The following is an 18,167-nucleotide window of genomic DNA, read 5'->3' as shown; positions in this document are numbered from 1 at the left end:
AATGTTTTAATCTCATTGTTCACATATAGCTGTGCAGTTTTGGTATCAGGCTAATACTGGCCTCACAGAATGAGTTAGGAAGTGTTCTGTTTTCTGGAAGAATTTATAAAGGATTGTTAATTCTTTAAACATTTAGTAGAACTTAGCAATGATACCACCTGGGCCTGGACTTTTCTTTGTGGAAAGTTTTTGATTACTAACTTAATCTATTTGCTAGTTAAAGCTCTATTCCCAGCATTTTTATTTCTTATTGAGTCAAATTTGGTATTTTTGTCTTCCTAGGAATTTGCCCACTTTATCAAGTTATCTAATTTGTTATACAAATTTTAAAAGTTATATAATTGTTCATCAGTTCAGTTCAGTTCAGTCGCTCAGTCGTGTCTGACTCTTTGCGACCCCATGAATCGCAGCACGCCAGGCCTCCCTGTCCATCACCAACTCCCGGAGTTCACTTAGACTCACGTCCATCGAGTCAGTGATGCCATCCAGCCATCTCATCCTCTGTTGTCCCCTTCTCCTCCTGCCCCGAATCCCTCCCAGCATCAGAGTCTTTTCCAGTGAGTCAACTCTTCACATGAGGTGGCCAAAGTACTGGAGTTTCAGCTTTAGCATCATTCCTTCCAAATATTCATTTATAAGGGGCTTCCCAGGTGGTACTAATAGTAAAGAATCTGCCTGCCAGTGAAGGACACATAAAAGACATGGGTTTGATCCCTGAGTCTGAAAGATCCCTAGAGGAGGAAATGGCAACCCACTCCAGTATTCTTGCCTGGAGAATCCCATGGACAGAGGAGCCTGGTGAGCTACAGTTCACAGGGGCACAAAAAGTCAGACAAAACTGAAGTGACTTAGCATGCACACACATTCCTTTATAATGTTTTTTATTTCTGGAAGGTTGGTAGTTACGTCCCACCTTTCATTTCAGATTCTAGTAATTTGATTCTTCTTTCTCCCTGGCCCCTTCCCTCTCCTCCACTCCTCTCCCCCTCCTCCTACCCTTCTTCTCAATCTAGCTAGCTTTGGTTTCATTGATTTGCTCTATTGCTTTTATATTCTCTATTTCATTTATTTCCACTCTAGCCTTTATTTCCTTCCTTATGCTTGCTTTGGATTGACTCTGCTCTTCTTTTGCTAGTTTCTTAAGGTAAAAAGTTATTGATTTGAAAGCAAAACTATGGAGATAAGGTTTAGTAGTTGCCAGAGGTTAGGGGAGAGGGAGTGACAAATAGGTGAAACACAGAGGATTTTTAGGGCATTGTAGTATCCTATAAGATACTGTAATGGTGGATGCATAACAATTACATATTTGTCAAAATCCATATAATGTACAACATTGAGAGTGAACCCTAATGTAAACTATGGACTTTAGAGGATAAAGATGTATTGGGGTAGATTCATCAATTATAACAAATGGACCACTCTGGTGTAGGTTGCTGATAGTGGTGGGAGGTTGTGTGTATCTGGGAGCAGGACTATATGGGAAGTCTCTGTACCTTCTCCTCATTTTTGCTGTGAAATTAAAACTGCTCTAAAAAATAAGACCATTAAAAATCAAAAGTAATTAAAAAAAATTTTTTTAAACCTCACAAAATAAGGGCCCATGTCTCTCCCCTAGATCTGCAGTCTTGCTCTGCAAGATCCCTGTGATGGCCCAGAATGTGATGGGTATCAGGACATTCAAACCTTCTACTCTCACTATCTCTATTAGTTTCCCCCAGTATATGCTGATCCAGTTATTGTTATTATATGCTACCAAATTATTCACATTATAATTTCTCCCATGTTTAATTACTTAGAAATTTTCTTTTACTTTCTAAATGGAGGGAGAGGTTAGAATTTCTAAGGAAATTACCTTTTGATCAAAGAATGCTATTTGCATGTTATTAATTCATTTGAGTTTGTTAAGATTTGATTTATGGTCTAATATTAGTCATTATGTGCTTGAAAAGAATGTGTATTCTCTACCAGTTGAATAAAAAAATCTACATACTTTCATTAAACTGAGCTTATTAACTGTATAGTTAAAATCTCTACACATACAAAATTTTTATCCACTTATCCTATGGATAAAATCATTTATTATGATTATGCATTTCAGTTTTCCCAAGAATTTTTATTAATTTTTAATAAAATTGATATATTTGAGGAATATGACAAATGTACAAATTCATTTGTGTACAAATGACACATTTGAAAAGACCCTGATGCTGGGAAAGATTGAAGATGGGAAAAGGAGACAACAAAGGATGAGATGGTTGGATGGCATCACTGACTCAATGGACATGAGTTTGAGTCAACTCTGGGAGTTGGTGATGGACAGGGAGGCCTGGCGTGCAGCAGTACATGCGGTCTTAAAGAGTCGGACACGACTAAGCGACTGAACTGACTGATACACATTCAGAATTATTATATTTTTCAGATTAATTGTTCCTTTTATTCTTTGTTTAATATACTTTTATTTCCAACAAAATGTTTTGCCTTAAAGTTTAATTTAACATACATAGCTATGCCAGCCTCCCTACTATTAAAAAAGGTTGATTTTGAGATCTTATTCTTTATAGGCTTTTATAGCTGTAGATTTCTTTCTAAGCACCTATTATAAGCATCATCCCATAAGTTTTGGATATTGTGGTTCTGTTTTCATTCATCTTTGCATGTGTCCTAATTTTCCATCTGATTTCTTCTTTATCCATTGGTTATTTGGGAGTGCCTTTTAATATCCATATGTTTGCAAATTTCCTGAATTTCTTCTATTATTGATTTCTAATTTCATCCCATTGTGTTTGGAGAACATGCTTTATATGATTTTAGCCCTGTTAAATTGATTATTTTATGGCTTCAAATGCCTTTTATTCAAAACATCTTCAGTGTCCATTATTCAAGTTATTAAGTTTTCAGTACAAAGTTCTTAATTTTCTTAGTTAATTCCTAGACATTTTATATTTTTCATTGAGAGGTTCTTATTTTGTTATGTGTTTCTTTATTATTGGTTTGAGAATTGCTATAAATTTTTTATGCTAACCATGTAGCTAGAAAACTTGCTTAGCTGTCATTTGAAATGTGAGTATATAAACCTGCTGCCATTAAAAGTGGATGACCCTTAGAGGCTGTTGACCTTTTAAAAACTCAAAGGTAGTTTTGGGAAGAGGGAATTTTGAAGTCTCATTGGCCATCTATGGGTCTGGAAAGGCCTCTCCAGCAAGAGTCACAGGGCTGATTGTATAGTACTGAGCTATATTTGGGGGAAACTCCCTAGTTTTTACAATATTTCTATGGAAATCAGAGTAACACTGGGCCAAATATTTGGGTTAAAAACAGACAAATGAAAGAGCGTGCAAGAAGATCCTTTTTCTATACTGTCTGATATTTATTAGTACTTGGATCAGAGAAACCCAAAGTGCACTGTAATGGAGGGGTTCTGGAATTCCAGGCTGTCCTGTGGACTGTAGACTGCAAAGCTCCAGCTTGTCACACTGAAGGAGGTCTGCCCAGGAAATAAGCCTACAGCTGGATCAGCAAAGACTATAAGAGAAGAACTCTATTCTAACTGGGCCTTGTTGGCGAGAGATACTGATATAGAGAATAGAAGGAAGAGTTGGTGATGTCATCCTCATCAGGAACACTGTACAGTTCCATGATTTGGGTGATGTCAAATGCATCAGAGTACAAAGCAGGAACTGAGGCCACTAGCCTCTCCAATTGAGGATCTTGCGTTTGGACATCACTTGTAGGAATCTCCATGATCATAGAGTCCCCTGCCCAGGGGAAAGGGTCTAAGGGCTGAGGTGAGAGGGAGTTATAGGAATCTGAAACTGCAAGGAGAAAAGTTTGAGGGCTGGTTGATACTGTGGGCACATCCTTGGCTGGAAGGACCTGGCTTGGTGGCTTTAGTGATTGCTGCTCTTGCTCCCGCTGCTGCTTCTTCATTTTGAACCGCCGGTTCCTGAACCAAATCTGGAGTGGGGGAAGAGAGGAAATTATGATCTGTTACTGGAGAAGGGGTTTGAGGCTTCTCCTGAGTCAAAAAGTTTGTATTGTAACTCTCATGTTCTCTCCAAGTCACTATGATCCTGAGTTCTGAGAGAGCAGAGGTAGGTACGAATGGAGTCAATAGTAACCGTGAGGGGTCTGGGCTGGGCCCCGGAGGAAAAAGAAACAAAGAAGAAGTATTTTTCAGAGGTTGTGCTGGGACCTCAGAGAAAAGGTCCTGAACTCTAGAGATGCAAACAAGAGGTGCAGAATTTGAACTGAAGGATTTTCAAGGACTATTTTAGAAGGCCTCTACAGTGATATATTAAGAAGAGGTGGCAAGAATACACAGAAGAACTGTACAAAAAGATCTTCATGACCCAGATAATCATGATAGTGTGATCACTCACCTACAGCCAGATATCCTGGAATGTGAAGTCAAGTGGGCCTTAGGAAGCATCCCTACAAACAAAGCTAGTGGAGGTGATGGAATTCCAGTTGAGCTACTTCAAATCCTAAAAGATGATGCTGTGAAAGTGCTGCACTCAATATGTCAGCAAATTTGAAAAACTCAGCAATGGCCATAGGACTGGAAAAGGTCAGTTTTCATTCCAATCCAAAAGAAAGGAAATGTCAAAGAATGCTCAAACTACCTCACAATTGCACTCATCTCACATGCTAGTAAAGTAATGCTCAAAAGTCTTCAAGCAAGGCTTCAACAGTACATGAACCATGAACTTCCAAATGTTCAAGCTGGATTTAGAAAAGGCAGAGGAACCAGAGATTAAATTACTAACATCCGATGGATCATCGAAAAAGCAAGAGAGTTCCAGAAAAACATCTATCTCTGCTTTATTGACTATGCCAAAGTCTTTGACTGTGTGGATCACGATAAACTGTGGAAAATTCTGAAAGAGATGGGAATACCAGACCACCTGACCTGCCTCTTGAGAAACCTGTATGTAGGTCAGGAAGCAGCAGTTAGAACTGGAACAACAGACTGGTTCCAAATAGGAAAAGGAGTACGTCAAGGCTGTATATTGTCACCCTGCTTATTTAACTTATATTCAGAGTACATCATGAGAAATGCTGGGCTGGAGGAAGCACAAGCTGGAATCAAGATTGCCAGGAGAAATATCAATAACCTCAGATATGCAAATGACACCACCCTTATGGCAGAAAGAGAAGAACTAAAGAGCCTCTTGATGAAAGTGAAAGAGGAGAGTGAAAAAGTTGGCTTAAAGCTCAACATTCAGAAAACTAAGATCATGGCATCCGGTCCCACCACTTCATGGCAAATAGATGGGGAAACAGTGGAAACAGTGTCAGATTTTATTTTTTTTGGCTCCAAAATCACTGCAGATGGTGATTACAGCCATGAAATTAAAAGACGCTTGCTCCTTGGAAGAAAAGTTATGAACAACCTAGACAGCATATTGAAAAGCAGAGACATTTCTTTGCCAACAAAGGTCTGTCGTCAAGGCTATGGTTTTTCCAGTGGTCATGTATGGATGTGAAATTTGGACTATAAAGAATGCTGAGGGCCGAAGAATTGATGCTTTTGAACTGTGGTGTTAGAGAAGCCTCTTGAGAGTCCATTGGACTGCAAGGAGATCAGTCCTGAATGTTCAGTGGAAGGACTGATGCTGAAGCTGAAACTCCAATACTTTGGCCACCTCATGCAAAGAGCTGACTCATTGGAAAAGCCCCTGATGCTGGGAAGGATTGAAGGCAGGAGTAGAAGGGGATGACAGAGAATGAGATGGTTGGATGGTATCACCAACTCAACAGACATGGGTTTGGGTAAACTCCAAGACTTGGTGATGGACAGGAAGGCCTGGTGTGCTGCAGACCATGGGATCACAAAGAGTTGGACATGACTGAGTGATTGAACTGAACTGAACAGTGAAGAATATTGTAAAAAAATTTGGGGGCTCAGCAGACTCAAAGGTTGGAGTTGTCTGTTGGCAGCATTGTAAATAAATGATTGCAGGGTTTTGCTAGGGAAGACCCTAAATGAGAGTCTGTCTGGATGACAGCATTTCTCTAATGTGAATTCTATCGTGCCTCTGGAGTTCCAATTCCAGTGATACTATGCATTATCTCTGTAACCCAGTCACTTTGCTCCCAAACCTCAGTTTTCCTCATCTTTTAAACTAGATGATAATAAAGCCAACATGTATTAATACAGCTGCCCAGCTCAGTACTAGCACACAGTAGGGACTCAATAAATGAAGTGTTACTGTTTTATGGAGGGAATTTCCAGGCTGAATAGTAGAATGTTATTTGAAAGAGGGTTCAAAGCACATCTCCGATGATCAGACAGACCTTTACTGTTGACTCCGGTAGATTGAGTTTTAAAGCAAGTTCTCTCTGGAGGTTTTTATCTGGAAACATGTTGCAGCTAAACAGAGCCTCCAACTCCTTGTACTGTGTGTGGGTGAACGAGGTGCGTTCATGACTCTTCTTCCATTTTGCTGTGGAGCAAGAGATAGAGAGGAGGTGGTCACATAACACAATTCCCTTCCCACTCAAATCCCCCAGAACACCACCGCTGTGAACTTCCCATGACTTCTCTCCCCTTCAACCAGGCTTGGAATCCAGATTAAGTAAATTCCCAGGTCTTGACTCTAGGAGGCTGAGTCCTGTGAAATTTAGTTTGTTCCTGTTGGGAAATGTTACCTCTTTAATTTTCTCTGTACTCAGTTCTGTCTGTCCTGCCTACCCTCAGGGCATTGGACAGTGGTCTCCCTCGTCTTCTTTCCCACACTTTGTTTCTTTTAGAAACTGAGAAGGAACCTCATGTTCCCTACACCTGAATATATAACACATTCTTCAAAATGGTTTCCTCTTTTTATTTATTTATTGGAAACCTAGTCTATCTAATCTGGAAAATGGGATTTTTCTTCTCCAGGCTTTATGAAGCTCTATTCACTCCTCTGGGAAGAGGTTCATAGAAATGAGATATAACTAAAGATGTGGAGACAATTGAAAAACTATGGAATATTTTTTTAAATGGCAATGGAGAGAAGGAAATTTTCTAAGAACATATGATTAAGAAAATTTGCTGAAAAAGAGCTGCAGACACTGAATAGACTAATAACAACCGCCCCAAAACATAGGTAAGTTATAGAATGCAAGCCAATGCTGTGCTAATTCTCCTGTTATATGCCCATTTCAGTACAAGGAGGAAATCTTCACTTGGGCCTCATTTATGTATTTGAAGTTCCTAACATCAATACTAAAATGAGACAAGAAAAAAACACTATCAATAAAACTATAAGACTAACACCACTTATGACCATACATGGAAATACCTTTTATAAAATGTATTTAATATAATCACATATTTGTTGTTGTTTTGTTGTTTAGTAACCAAGTCATGTCTGACTCTTCTATGACCCCATGGATTGTAGCCCACCAGGCTCCTCTGTCCATGGGATTTCCCAGGCAAGAATACTGGAGGGGGTTGCCATTTCCTTCCCCAAGGGATCTTCAATCTTGCTGGCCCAGAGATGGAAGCTGAGTCTCCTGCATTGGCAGGTGGATTTTCTCCATTGAGCCACCAGGGAAGCACAATCACATATATAAATGTACATATGCCTAAACTTATAGTATCTAATTTAATTTTAAAGTTCATAGACAAGTATTTTAAATCAAATATATAAAATATTGGGCTTCCTAGTTGACACTAGTTGTAAAGAGCCCACTTTCCAATGCAGGAGATGCAGGAGACCTGGGTTTGGCCCCTGGGGTGCAAAGATCATCTGGAGTGGGAAATGGCAACCCTCTCCAGTATTCTTGCCTGGAAAATTCCATAGACAGAGGAGCCTGGCAGTCCACAGTCCATGGAACTGCAAAGAGTTGAACATGGCTGAGCACAGCACAGCATATAAAATATTAATTTATAAATATTTATTTTTCTACTCACAATTTACAAAACTATTCAAACTGTTTGCATTTACCTTAAATATCCATGTCTTCATTGACACTCTGATCCTATTAATTAAATAGTATAGTTTTACCAGGCACATAATCTTTACTTTGAAATAAATCTTTTTGTGATGCAGCACTTTTGTAATGTGTTTGTGAAATCCTATTACTAGAAATTTCGTTTTAAGTTACAAGAAACTTATATAATATTAACAGAACTGTTTTGCCCCAGCATTCATCTTGTTAGGGTATATCTGATCTCTACAACTTACTAGTTACCATATTCTTTAAAACAAGAAAATGTTTTGTTCATGTATTTGGGTAAGTTGTGTATGGAAATAGTACAGGATTGAAGCCATCTTCGTTCCCCAGCCACTTAATTACTCTCTAGAGTTGTTCTGTATACTACTGTAGCCACTACTCAACACAGCTATCAAACACATAAACATACCTAGCTCCACCAAGGTACTGAATTTTTAATTTTATTGAATTTTAGTTTAACTTTAAATGCTGATATTTAATCCAGTTATTGGGAAGCTTTTTAGTATGCTTAGAACAGCTTGCATATGTGAATATACTCTTTCAACTGTAAATTTTATGAATTCTAAATGCAGAGTAAGTATTTCTGATGAAAATTTAGCATTTAGCTTGTGATATGCAAGTAAGTACAAATTATTCACTGGATTTCAAAGTTTTGATATGAACAAAAGAATGTAACTATCTCATTGGACTACATTTTGTCTGTTTAGCAAAAAGATGTTATGGGTTAAGATGTGAAATCTTATATATATATAATATCAGATTTTTAATTATTAAAAATAAAAGTAAAGGCTTTAAATTTATTATCTCTTTGTATATTAAACACAAATATAAAAGTAAATTAAATAAAAACCTCATAGATGATAAAATGGAAAAGATTAACCTTTGTGTATATGTTTAACTTTTTATATACTCTTAAATTATTATCAGCTTGCTCTGTGTTTTTTGTAATGTTATCCATTTTAGTAAGGTTATAAAATTTTTTTTGCCTCCAAGATTTATACCTATATCTTGGTGTAATAATAAAATTACACCAATAATCATAAAATTCTTCTGAAAACTCATTTCTGATATTTATCACATGGATCTTGGAGCTGTTGATTGTGGCTTCCCAATTATCTGTGCACAAAGATTCAGAAGGAAGATAGCATGTAATTTATCAGGGCTCAAGACAAGGAGGAAACCACCACCCCTTCCCCAAACATCAATAAGGATACACTGTAAAGTTCAGAACATTCTGAGAAAAGCCATCTGTGAAGAGATGCTTTTAGACCTACAAAAGTTGAAATAATCCATCACCAGCTGATCTGTTACAGGTCATCCTTCAGACAGAAGGAAAATGTCATCTACCTGAAAGGACTTGTATCTGTAATATAACATCTCAAAATAAGACAACAAATATTCCGATTAAAAATCCTATTATTCTAGTTAATAGATTTGAATAAGCTTTTCAGCAAAGATGTATAAATGGACCTGTGGAAGATTGTAGAGAAACTGGAATGTTCATACAGCAACTGGAAACTGCAGGTTGGACTGTGAAATGATAGAGTCACTTTGAAAAACTGGCTGGCAGTTTTTCAGGAATCTACCCAAGAGAATAAGAACATTTATCTATGCAAGGATGTATACCCAACTCTTCATAGCAGCGTTGTTCATAACTGCCGTGTTGGTAACAATCCAAATCTCCTTATTGAATGAATACACTACACAAACTGTGTATTCATCCAATGGAATGCCATTCAGCAATGAAAGTAATGGATCACTGATGCATTTTACAATTTGAATGAACCTCAAAATCACTATGCTAAAGAGATATATATTTGCTGAGACTGAATGATAGACTCATGAAATTATACTATCCTGTTTTTATTTTATTTTTTGGCCACACTGCACAACTTGTAGGTTCTTGGTTCCCCAACCAGGGGTTGAAACCAGGCTGCAGCAGTGAAAGCACCAAAACCTAACCCCTAGACCACCAGGGAACGCCTCTCTGTTTTTGTTTATAGTCAAAATTTTCTATATAGTAAAATGTTAAATAAACAAGTAAAATGTAATGTTCAGTGATTATTTTTTCCAAAAGGAAATGGATTCATCCTGAGATGAACTGTTATGAGCAAGAACTATGTTTGTTAAGGTAAGTGCTGCAAGTGAAGTGGAGTTTGTTGTTCATTCACTCGGTTGTGTCCAGCTCTTTGTGACTCCATGCACAGCAGTATGCCAGTCCCTGTCTGTCCTTCACTATCTCCTGGAGTTTGCTCAAACTCATGTCGATTGATTTGGTGATGCCATCCAACCATCTCATCCTCTGTCATCCCCTTCTCCTCCTGCCCTCAATCTTTTCCCAGTGTCAGGGTCTTCTCCAATGAGTCGGCTCTTCGCATCAGGTGGCCAAAGTATTGGGGCTTCAGCTTCATCATCAATCCTTCCATGAATATTCAGGGTTGATTTCCTTTAGGAGTGATTGGCTTGATCTCCTCGCAGCTCAAGGGACTTTGAAAAGTCTTCTCCACACCACAGTTCGAAAGCATGGATTCTTTGGTGCTCAGCCTTTTTTATGGTCCAACTCTCACATCCATACATTACCACTGGAAAAACTATAGCTTTGACTATACAGACCTTTGTCAGCAAAGTAATGTCTCTGCTTTTTAATATGCTGTCTAGGTTTGTCATAGCTTTTCTTCCAAGAAGCAAGCATCTTTAATTTCATGGCTGCAATCACCATCCAAACTGATTTTGGAGCCCAAGAAAATAAAGTCTGACACTGTTTCCACTGTTTCCCCATCTATTTGCCATGAAGTAATGGGACCAAATGCCATGATCTTAGTTTTCTGAATGTTAAGTTTTAAGCCAGCTTTTACACTCTCCTCTCACTTTCATCAAGAGGCTCTTTAGTTCCTCTTCACTTTCTGCCATAAGGGTGGTGTCATCTACATATCTGAGGTTGTTGATATTTCTGGCAATCTTGATTCCAGCTTGTGCTTCACCCAGCCCTGAATTTCACATGATGTACTCTGTATAGAAGTTAAATAAGCAGGGTGACAATATACAACTTTGACGTACTCCTTTCCCAATTTGGAACCAATCCATTGTTCCATGTCTGGTTCTAACTGTTGCTTCTTAACCTTCATACAGGTTTCTCAGGAGGCAGGGAAGGTGGTCTGGTCTTCCCATCTCTTGAAGAATTTTCCAGTTTGTTGTGATCTACACAATCAAAGGCTTTAGCATAGTCAATAAAGCAGAAGTAGATGTTTTTCTGGAACTCTCTTGCTTTTTCTATGATCCAACAGGTATTGGAAATTTTATCTCTGGTTCTTCTGCCTTTTCTAAATCCAGCTTTTACATCTCTAAGTTCTTGGTTCAGATAACTGTTGAAGCCTAGCTTGAAGGATTTTGAGCATTACCTTGGTGGCATGTGAAAGGCGAGCAACTGTGTGGCAATTTGAATATTCTTTGGCATTGCCCTTCTTTGGGATTGGAATGAAAACGGACCTTTTCCAGTTTGTGGCCACTGCTGTTTTCCAAATTTGCTGTTATATTGAGTGTAGTACTTTAATAGTAGAAATTTTATTACAAAATGTAGTTTTCTAGGAATGTGATCACAGATTAGTTCAACTCTTCACCTTAGTTTCATCAAGCAAAGGGAATGCTCTCAATGTCTGTTTACTTTATAATAAGAATTGTAATGTATTACATGAATGTATTAATTTAAGTCATTACTACACATGAAACAATAATACATACCACATAACATGTACTGCATTAATGTTTTATTAATTTTGTTATTGTAGGATATTTGTCAGTAAAACTGAAATCTTTGCTTGAAGTTACAAACTACATTTAACATGGACTATGTAACTTCATCACATTTCTGATAATTAGTTCATTGCCCATGACTCTACTGATCTTTTATAAGAATTAACCTACTCAGCATATCAAGTGTAAATTAGGAAAGTGTTGTCAGTTAATTAGCTAAGTGGTTTTATAGAAAATAATTCTTCTATAAGACTTATTGCATGTGGGATGAGCACACACACACACACACACACACACACACTGCTATATATAAGACAGATGACTGATGGAGACCTGCTGTGCAGCCCAGGGAACCCTATCCTATATTCTGTGATAACCTATATGAGAAAAGACTCTGAAAAAGAATGAATATATGTATAACTGAATCATTTTGCTGTACACCTGAAACTAATACAGTATTGTAAATCAACTATACTCTAATAAAATTAAAATATTTTAAAAAATCTAATATGTTGAGGGAAAGGGGTTGCATATCAAAAGTTTCTTTCTTCAAACAAATATTTGATGGATTCCCACATATTTACTGAAATAAAAACTAAGTAATACTAAAAACAAAATCAAAAAACCATATTGCTCAGTCCTATTTCCCAATATAATATGAACAGGAAGTATACTTTCTTTAAAACTAACAAATTTATACCTTTCACTGTCGAAGGCCCAGGTTTGATCCCTGGTTGGGGAGTTAAGATTCCACACGTCGTAGGTCGTGATGAAAAAAGTCCTATGTACAATAATATCAACATACATATTATAAAATGCCTAAGAATTCATTTTAATGAAATGTATAAGGACTAGATGAAATAAGCTATAAAATTGTTTTAAAGAGCATAAGTGATTGGAATAGAGAAATATATTCTTAAATGACTAAACATTAAAAATGTCAACTTCTCCTTCCAAATAACCATATAATTTCATTTTAATCTTAATCAACATCTAAGTAGAAATCTTTACTGAGCTGGACAAGCTGATCCTGAAATTGAGAAGAGAGGGCAAAACTTGCCCAGAGTCAGGCTTCTAAACAAACCAGCCCTGGCAGCTGCAGCAACAGGACAGACTTGGTGACAGAAGCATCGACACAGAGGGAGCTCAAGGCTCTTGGCTGCAGGGCCCCGGGAACGGTGTGAGAGGTACTGGCTCTTACAAGTTTGCACTATGTGTGAGTATAAGCTAGCAGTTCTTAGTTCAGGGGACATTGGAAAATTGACTCTCACTGTACACTTTATTCAAGGAATTTTTGTTGAAAATATAATCCTACCATAGAAGATTATTATAGAAAGCAAGTTAAAGTAGATGCAAAACAGTATACGCTTGAAATCTTGGATAATATAGAAATAGGCCATTTACGGTGATGATAGATTTGTACATGAAACATGGACAAGGCTTTGCTTTATTTTATTCCTACACAGCACAGTTCACATTTAATGATACATAAGATCGGAGAGAACAGATTCTTTAAGTTAAAGACACTGATGGTGTTCCAAAATTCTGGTTGGTAATAAGTGTGATGTGGAAGATGACAGAGTTGTAAGAAAGGAACAAGTTGAAGTCTAGCAAGAAAATGGAACAACTGCATGTTCTTAGACTCCTCTGCAAAATAGAAAATAACTGTTAATGAAATATTTTATAACCTAATGTGGCAAATTATCAGGAAAACTCCACTGTCTGGGGAGGCCTGCAAAATGTCTCCATGTTGTCAGCTTTAATATGCTAAGTGCATTGTAACTCTGAGCCAAGTCTGAAGAAACGTTGCCCAATACCACAGTGCTACCAGTTATAGACTACTTTGAGTAGTATTGACATCTTTAACAATATTGTCTTCCAATCAAGCACACAGAATGTCTGTCTGTGTATTTCTGTGCTCTTTAGTCTCTAACCTGGGAAAATATCAGATTCAAAACTGAAGTATGGTTTCTACTGAATGCATATTGGTTTTCACCATCATAAAACATAAAAGTTGAAAAATCATCAGTAGAACCATCATAAGTCAGGGACTGTCTGAACATATTTCAGAATTCATCAAGATACAACTTTGACTAGGAAAACTTTAAAATTGTTTACTTTGCCGCCTGAATAAAATGAGAGTTCTGTTGTTAACATACAATTTATAAAAATAAATCTGTGTATGTTTTAATACACAACTACTCTCTCTATATAAAATGATATTTTTCCTGTTTACCCACAATATTGGACCACAATATTCTTGTGTGATATTTTGATGTATAACACATATATATTTTAGTCTTTGTACATGGCTCCTGGCTCACAACTCCCCAAATTCTTAGAATTTCCTAAGCCGTTAGAGCAATGGGAGCATCTTTTGTTATAATACTTCTGTCTTTTTTCCTCAGTTTTTGAAATTTCTCCAGAGCCATCAAGGTGAAATGAGTGTCTTGATATTCACATTAGGCTCCTTTCAACCACAACTGACTTCATGTTAATGAAGTGACCTTAACTGACTTTGTTAATGAGGTGACTTTTAGAAATCTTCTAAAGATGGGGGACTAGTTGCCCAGGGAACCAACCCTGATTACAGGACTGGAACTTTCAACCCTACATCATGATTTTTAGGGAGGGAAGAGGGGCTGGAGTTTGAATCAGTCACCAATGGGCAGTGATTCAATCAATTAAGACTATGTGATGAAGCTTCCATTAAAAAACCAAAAAGGATGGGAGGGTTCAGACAGCCTCTACATTGATGAAGCAGATCACATCCACAGGCTGCCTAGCCAGATCTAAACTCATGAGCACAGAAGCTCCTTTGTTTGAGCCCTATGTATGTCTTCATCCAGCTGTTGATTCTTATTCTTTAATATCTTTTGTAATAAAATGGTACTCAGGTTAAGTAAATAGATTTCCTGAGATCTCTGAGCCACTTGCAAATTAATGAAACCCAAGGAGGGTGTCATGGGAACCTCTGATTTATAGCCAGTTGATTAGAAGCACAGACAACCTGGTCTTGTGACTGAAGTAAGGGCAGTCTTTGGGACTAAGCTCTTATATGGAATCTAATGCTTTCTCTGGGTAGATAGTGTCAGAGTTGAGTTGAATTGTAGGATACCTAGCTGGTGTCAGGAGAAACGTGAGGGAAAAAAAACCTGCATAACACATTATCAGAAGTGTCAGGATTGTATTCTGCCTTGGAAGAGAAGCTTTCTGTATTTTTCTTTCTCTTTGCTTCAGTCTTTCTCTTCTAGAAAAACATTCTCACTTGCTGTATATCTTGTGTTCTCAGTTTATCATAATTTGATTAGACATGGGCCAAAGGCACTTGATCTTGATATGAAATTTATAACTTCCCTCTTTATGATGGGAATAGTTTTTGAATATATTTTTGAAAAGATATATAAGAGATATAACAGGGAATTCCCTGGCTTCCTAGTGGTTAGGACTCTGCACTTCCACTGCAGAGTTCCTGGCTAGGGCCAAACAAACAAATGAACAAAACCCCAAAACCAAGAGCACCAAAATCACAACTAGTTGTTGAACATCCATAGACAGAAAGACACTGGAACCCACCAAGAAAAGATACCCCATGTCCAAGGACAACGGAGAAACCCCAACAAGATTGTAAAAGGGGCACAATCACGATAAAATCAAATCCTATACCTGTTGGGTGCCCACTCCAGTATTCTTGCCTGGAGAATCCCAGGGATGGAGGAGCCTGGTGGGGCGGACACAACTGAAGCAACTTAGTAGGAGCAGCAGCAGCATACCTGTCGGGTGACCGACAAACTGGAGAACAATAATACCAAAGAAGTTCTCGCACTGTTGTGAAGGTTCTAAGCCCCACATCAGGCTCCCCAGCTTGGGGATCAGCAAAAGTGCTGAGAATTCCTAGGGAATCTGACATTGAAGGCCAGTGGAATTTGGTTACAGGACCTCCATAGGACTGGGGGAAACAGAGACTCCACTCTTGGAGGGCACAAACAAACCTTATGTGCACCAGGACCCAGGGGAAAGGAACACTAACCCCATAGAACAGTGAGTCAGACCTACATGTGAGTGTCTGAGGATCTCCTGCAGAGCTGTGGATCAGCAATTGCCCACCATGGGGACGGGGCACTGGCAGCAGCAGTCAGGTGTAAATCCTCTTGGAGGTTGCCAATAGCCATACCATAGAGCCTGCAGACTCCAGGACTGGGTTACCTCAGGCAAAACAACTAACAGGGAGGGAGTGCAACCCCACCCATCAGCAGACAATTGGATTAAAGTTTTACTGAGCATGCCCACCAGAGCAAGACCCAGTTATCCCCGAAACCAGTCCCTCCCATCAGGAAGCTTGCACAAGCCTCTTATCCTCATCCACCAGAGGGCACAAGAACTACAATCCCATAGCTTCCAGACCTAGTACCACAATCACAGAAAGCTAACCAAAATAAGAAATAGGATTATGTCCCAGATGAAGGAACAAGATAAATCCTAGATAAGTGGAATGGATAAATGACCTGGAAGGCGAAATGGTGGAAATAATTGTTGTAAAACAGAATATAGAAGAATGAAAAGAAATAAAGACAGCCTAAGAGGACTCTGGAACAACATTAAATGCACCAATATTCACATTATAGGTGTCTCAGAAGAAGAGAGAGAGAACAACCCTGAGAAAATATTTGAAGAGATAATAGCTGAAAACTTCCCCAACATGGGAAAGGAAATAGTCAGCCAGGTCCAGGAAGCTCAGAGGGACCCAGGCAGGATAAACCCAAGGAGGAACACACCAAGACACATACTAATCAAACTGACAAAAATTAAAGACAAAGATAAGATATTGAAAGCAACAAGGGAAAAAAGACAACATACAAGGGAAATCCCATAATATTATCAACTGATTTCTCAACAGAAACTCTACAAACCAGAAGGGAATGGCACAATATATTCCAAGTGATGAATGGGAAGACCCTACAACCAAGAGTACTCTACCCAGCAAGACTGTCCTTCAAATCCAATGGCAAAACCAAAAGCTTTTCAGACAAAGTTAAGAGAATTCAGCACCACTAAACCAGTTTTACAACAAATGCTAAAGGAACTTCTCCAGGCAGGAAACACAAGAGGAGGGAAAGATCTACAAAAAATAAACCCCAAACAATGAACAAAATGATAATAGGATCACACATATAGATAATTACCTTAAATGTAAATGGATTAAAGGGCTTCCCTGGTGGCTCAGCTGGTAAAGAATCTGCCTGCAGTGCAGGAAAGCTGGGATTGATCCCTAGGTTGAGAAGATCCCCTGGAGAAGGGAACGGCTACCCACTCTAGTATTCTGCCCTAGAGAATTCCATGGACTATACAGTCTATGGGGTCGAAAAGGGCTGGACATGACTGAATGACTTTCACTTTCACTTTCTTTCAAATGGATTAAATGCGCTAATTAAAAGACATAGAATGGCTGGGAGGATACAAAAACAAGATCCATATATGTGTTGTCTACAAGAGACCCACCTCAGACCTACAGACACTTACAGACTGAAAGTAAGGGGATGGGGGAAGGTATTTCATGCAAATGGAAATCATAAGAAAGCTGGCATAGCAATACTCATATGAGACAAAATAGACTTTAAAATGAAGACTGTTATAAGAAACAAAGATACTACATAATCATGAAGGGTTAAATCCAAGAAGAAGATATGACAATTATATACATATCCAACACAGGGGCACCTTAATATGTAAGGCAAATATTAACAAACATAAAGGGAGAAATTGACAGTAACACAATAATAGCAGGGGACTTTAATATCCCATTTTCATCAATGGACAGATCAGACAGAAAATCAATAAGGAAACATAGACCTTAAGGAGAAATATCATATGAAATTTTTTATATTTGGAATCTAAAAAAAAAAATGATACAAATGAACTGACAAAACAGAAAGAGACTCACAGACTTAGAAAACAAACTTATGGTTGCCAGGGAGGGGAAGGAATAGTTAGGGCCCTACTTTCATTTCACTTGGGAAGATCACGTGAAAAAAAAGAAGTGAAAATTGCTAAGTTGTGTCCTACTCTCTGCGACCCCATGGACTATACAGTCCATGGAATTTTCCAGGCCAGAATACTGGAGTGGGTAGCTGTTCCCTTCCCCAGGGGATCTTCCCAACCCAGGGATCAAACCCAGATCTCCTGCACTGCAGATTTTTTTTTTACCAGCTGAGCCACAAGGGAAGCCCAAGAATACTGGAGTGGCTAGCCTATCCCTTTTCCAGCAGATCTTCCTGACCCAGGAATTGACCTGGGATCTCTTGGCATTGTGGGTGGATTCTTTACCAACTGAGCTATCAGAGAAGTCCTATTGGGAAGATCAGGTACACAGTGTTATAGATTTATGTATGTATATGTATGGCTGAGTCCCTTTGCTGTTCACCTGAAACTATCGTAACATTGTTAATTGGCTATACCTCAATGCAAAACAGAGT

General features: G+C 38.3%; 1 protein-coding gene and 1 pseudogene across 1 annotated transcript; one reads left to right on the top strand and one right to left on the bottom strand.

Moving 5' to 3' along the window:
* Positions 1 to 3,296: 3,296 nt before the first annotated feature.
* Positions 3,297 to 12,501, bottom strand: ARGFX (arginine-fifty homeobox). Its single transcript, XM_061425559.1, is given in 4 exon segments — positions 3,297 to 3,540; positions 3,543 to 3,954; positions 6,298 to 6,550; positions 12,395 to 12,501. Coding segments are annotated over 4 exon segments (930 nt in total). The 3' UTR covers positions 3,297 to 3,382.
* A 224-nt stretch (positions 12,502 to 12,725) lies between these two features.
* On the top strand, positions 12,726 to 13,841 carry LOC133254429 (ras-related protein Rap-1b-like; annotated as a pseudogene).
* Positions 13,842 to 18,167: the final 4,326 nt, after the last annotated feature.

This window comes from Bos javanicus, chromosome 1, assembly GCF_032452875.1.
Source record: "Bos javanicus breed banteng chromosome 1, ARS-OSU_banteng_1.0, whole genome shotgun sequence".
In the NCBI taxonomy this organism is placed as follows: domain Eukaryota; kingdom Metazoa; phylum Chordata; class Mammalia; order Artiodactyla; family Bovidae; genus Bos; species Bos javanicus.
Note: the sequence above shows the minus strand (reverse complement) of the source record. Positions and strands in the feature narration are given on the sequence as shown.